General features: G+C 43.3%; 1 protein-coding gene across 1 annotated transcript; it reads right to left on the bottom strand.

Moving 5' to 3' along the window:
• Positions 1 to 1706: 1706 nt before the first annotated feature.
• Positions 1707 to 3097, bottom strand: RASL11B (RAS-like, family 11, member B; the record flags this gene model as incomplete). Its single annotated transcript, XM_008947975.1, has 2 exons — positions 1707 to 2174; positions 3021 to 3097. Coding segments are annotated over 2 exons (545 nt in total), but the record flags the coding sequence as incomplete, so codon positions are not given.
• Positions 3098 to 3855: the final 758 nt, after the last annotated feature.

Here is a 3855-nt window from a genome sequence, read left to right as displayed (position 1 = left end):
TCCCTACACCAGGGGTGTGCTAACCAGGTGAGCCTGTGCAGCAGTTGCCCTAGTCCCAGCACAGGCATCTTCCTCAGGAGGGCTCACAGTAAAACTGCCCTAAACATTAAAAAAGTAGTTGAAAGCTTGTGATTTGTAAGTTCTTTACACTGTGATATAACTCGATACATAAAGCTTCTCTTTTTCTTTTTTAAAGAAGTGGCAGTTACTTAAGAGACAGCATTCTTCCAGATTTTGACCTACCTCACACCATTCCTTTCTCCCTGGACTGTTTTTGACAAAGAGAAATGAAGCATCCCATTTTAATTTCAAAGGTCTCATTTAGTTCCTCTCCTAAAAGAACTTCTTCAAAGGAAGTTGTAAAGCAGTTGTGAGTGCTCCCACCCCCCGTGGTTTATGCTAATAAAGGAACAGTATAGGCAGGAAAGCCCTTCTCACTGTTTGTGAAATACATGTTAACTACCTTGAGAAAACCCTGAGACTTTGTCTCAATGCTTCACTGGGTATTGCCTATTGTTTCTCACCCAAAGAACACTCAAGGAAACATACAATTAAAAAATTTAATATTGAACCAGGCAGTAAGAATGAAAAAAGTCCACTCCCTAGAAGGAGTAACTGTACACAAAATAAATAAGTTACAGTTTAAACAAAAGCACAACTGGCTTTTTAAAGTGCATGTGTATAAGGCTGTTAGCCTGTGAACTCCATTGGCTCAACGTAAAAAAAATTAATTATATACATATAAATCTGTCACATGCATGTAAGTATGAAGAGGGACTGGCTCAGCTCAAAACAAAGCAGCAGCTTCATTGCCTGGAGCCAGCTGTGCTTCACCCAGAGCTGAGTCACAGCCACATTCCTTCTGTGCCTGTTGCACACAGGGAGAAGTGTCTGTGATGGACTATCGCTCCAACTACACACTCATTCCTCAAAAGCTCCATGTTGGATCATTTAGTCTGGACAGTAAAAGAACCCACAAGTTATTTGCAATTAGATATGTTTACACCCTGCAGACAATAGTTTTACATACAAAGCCTGGTCAAGTTGTCAGTAATAACACAGCCAGTAAAAAAATCAAGGACCATTGTTTACAGTCTCGATACCCAGTCGTGTCCACTTAATTTACACTTATTTTTACAGAACCATTTCACGTTTGCTTATTTGTTTTGAAATACGTGGGAAATAAACAGTTCAACTGTGCAATAAAATTAAACAGATACATCATGCTGTCTGCATCCGTGTGAAAACAAGACTCAAGTGGTTACTTCTGAACAGTGAATTGCAGTTCAGTGTGTTTCCCTGTTCAAGTACAAGTTCAGTTACAGCTAGACGGTTTGTTTCTGCACAAATGAAAGCCACATCTGTCTGACTGGAGACAAGGCAAACTGAAAGATTGTTTCCTTTACTGAAAAGTTCCTTTTCCAAGTGAAAATACTTGTTCTGCAAGTCACATCCTAGAACTATTTCAAGAGTTTGTGGTGGTTTTGGTTTGGTTGTTTTTTTGTTTTGTTTTGTTTTGTTTGTTTTTTTTTTTCTTTTTTCAATCTGCCACTGCTCCTTTTCTGAGGAACTGCTTATAAGCTTCTACAATCATGCAAAAGGCTACCCAAACCATCCTTCTGTCACAATGCCTCAGGCTCTGGATGTGCCAGTGTTCAACACTCCAAGTCTCAATCTCAGGCCAAAGGCTGAGAACGGCCCTGCTGTCAAACAGAAGTGACAGTCCTCACTTTGGCAGACAAAGCTTGCTTAAACCTTCTCTTCAGATCTTGCATGTTGGGTGATTTTGGTCGTGGAATAAGAGAAGTTCTCCTTCTCTCGGGGGTACTGGTTGTTTGCTGTTTACTGACTTCTTTACAGAGGAGGTGGAAGGCATTGAAGATGTCATTGTAGTTCTCACTGACAGATACTTCGTAGAAAGAACAGCCCAGCATGTTGGCCAGCTGAAGTCCATGCTGAGGATCCACCTCTTTGATATGCAAGAGATCAGCTTTGTTTGCAAGTATGACAACAGGGACTGTGTTTCCTGGATGCAACTGTCGAATGTGATGGTAAAGGTGACTGAGTAGCTCATAGCTCTTATAGTCTGTGATGGAGAAGACAATCACCAGAGCATCTGCCCAGCGAATGCATCTGTTCAGCTGCTCGTTACAATGCAGACTGTGTTCATGGACCTGAAAAATGAATGGTCCCAAATTAGATAGCTGAAGTCATGAAAGATTAAAGGAACCGGTCTCTAAGAGTCTAAAGCCAAACAGCATTTTACAGCTTCAGATGTACGTATTTGCATTGCACGTTGTGAGTACAAACTCAACCTGAGCGTGGTGAATAAATGCCTATGTTGATTCAGCTGCAAAAAGCTGGAATTTAACACTGGAGTTTGCTATACACAAATGGAAAATTGACCTGAGTAGTTCTTCATGCAGAGAAGGACTTTGTAGTTCCACAGAATGGGAAATTAACTGGCTAGACAGCAAGTCTGGGGAAGCAAAGATATGAGCTGGAAGCATTTAGACCTGGAGTGTTGCCCAGTTCGAAAAGGCAACAATCCAGCATTACTCAGGTCTATATATATGTTCAGGACTTTAACTTTTGACACACTACTGAGCACAGCCACAATACAGCAGACTTGACTTTATACCATACACATTTATGAAGCTTGGGCAGTGGTCATATGTTCTTCCACATGTATGTTATTTGCCAGGAATCGATTCTACTTTTGTGTCTAATGCTCCAAATATATAGGAACAAGACACTTAAGTAATTCAGCCACTCAAAATTAATGGGCCTCCACTGTATAAATGATTCACCAGAACAGTGAATTTTTTTCGTTTACTACCACCATATTACAGGCACACAACACATCTGGCTCCACTGGTTGTAACACCAAGAAGTTGCCACCTCTCCCACACAGAACACCAAACTCTGAAATGGACCGTCACAAGATGCTGCACAGAGGGACACACACACACACAGGTTTAGAGCTGCTCTGGTGAACTGCGTGGCAGCATCTAGCTCACCTGAACTCCTGGAGTATCTTGCACTTGAATAGCCAACATCTCTCCATCTATCTGGATGTGCCTGCTGTAGAGATTACCTGCCAAGAACACCAACAGGTTGACAAGTACAGCCACCACTCACCACTCTACACAGACCAGTGCTGCTGCTGCCACCTATTACTTGCACAAGACAAGCTGTATCGCTGCTTATGAAGCGAGGGACCAGCATTAAAAGTTTTTTTCTGTGTTAACAACCCACAATTTTTTTACTTTACTAGACTGCTGGGATTCAATCTTGCACTGGCTTGTTTTGAAGCCTGGCAATTATTACTGTGCAACTTGGAACTCAGTTACTTTTTAAAGGCTGTCTTAGCTTTGATGATAAAGCTAAGTGTGCAACATAACCAGCTTTTAGTAGAAAGAAGCTATTTGCTAGTCATTTAGTATTTCCACACTTTAGTGAAGCTCTCTGCTGGTCAGCCTGTAAGATTTGTTGCGTTTTTCATAAGTTTGGCTTTTTCAAGTCATTTCCCCGGCAGAATTAGCCTGACGATAGACTAGACTTCCCGCTGTACTGTGCTCACGCAAGTACACCACATCCCCTCCTCGCCCTCCCCATTGAGCTGGCACTGTTCCCCTGTCCGCTCCCCTCGCCCAGGGCTGCGAGAGTCCCACGGGGAACAAGTTTTACGCGGGCTGCCGGCCTCGGAACGGCCCCGCGGACTGTGCTGCCGGTGATATCCGTCAGGCGCACCGAGAGCCCCCGGTTTATGTTCTTTCTTTGACAGCCGGGACCCGGCTCGGCGCTGCGTTTTGGCTTGCCGATCGCCAGGACTCGCCAGCTCCCGGCGGCCAG

The sequence above is a fragment of the Merops nubicus genome, unplaced genomic scaffold, assembly GCF_000691845.1.
Source record: "Merops nubicus isolate BGI_N331 unplaced genomic scaffold, ASM69184v1 scaffold52049, whole genome shotgun sequence".
In the NCBI taxonomy this organism is placed as follows: domain Eukaryota; kingdom Metazoa; phylum Chordata; class Aves; order Coraciiformes; family Meropidae; genus Merops; species Merops nubicus.
This window is presented reverse-complemented; position numbering and strand designations above follow the sequence as displayed.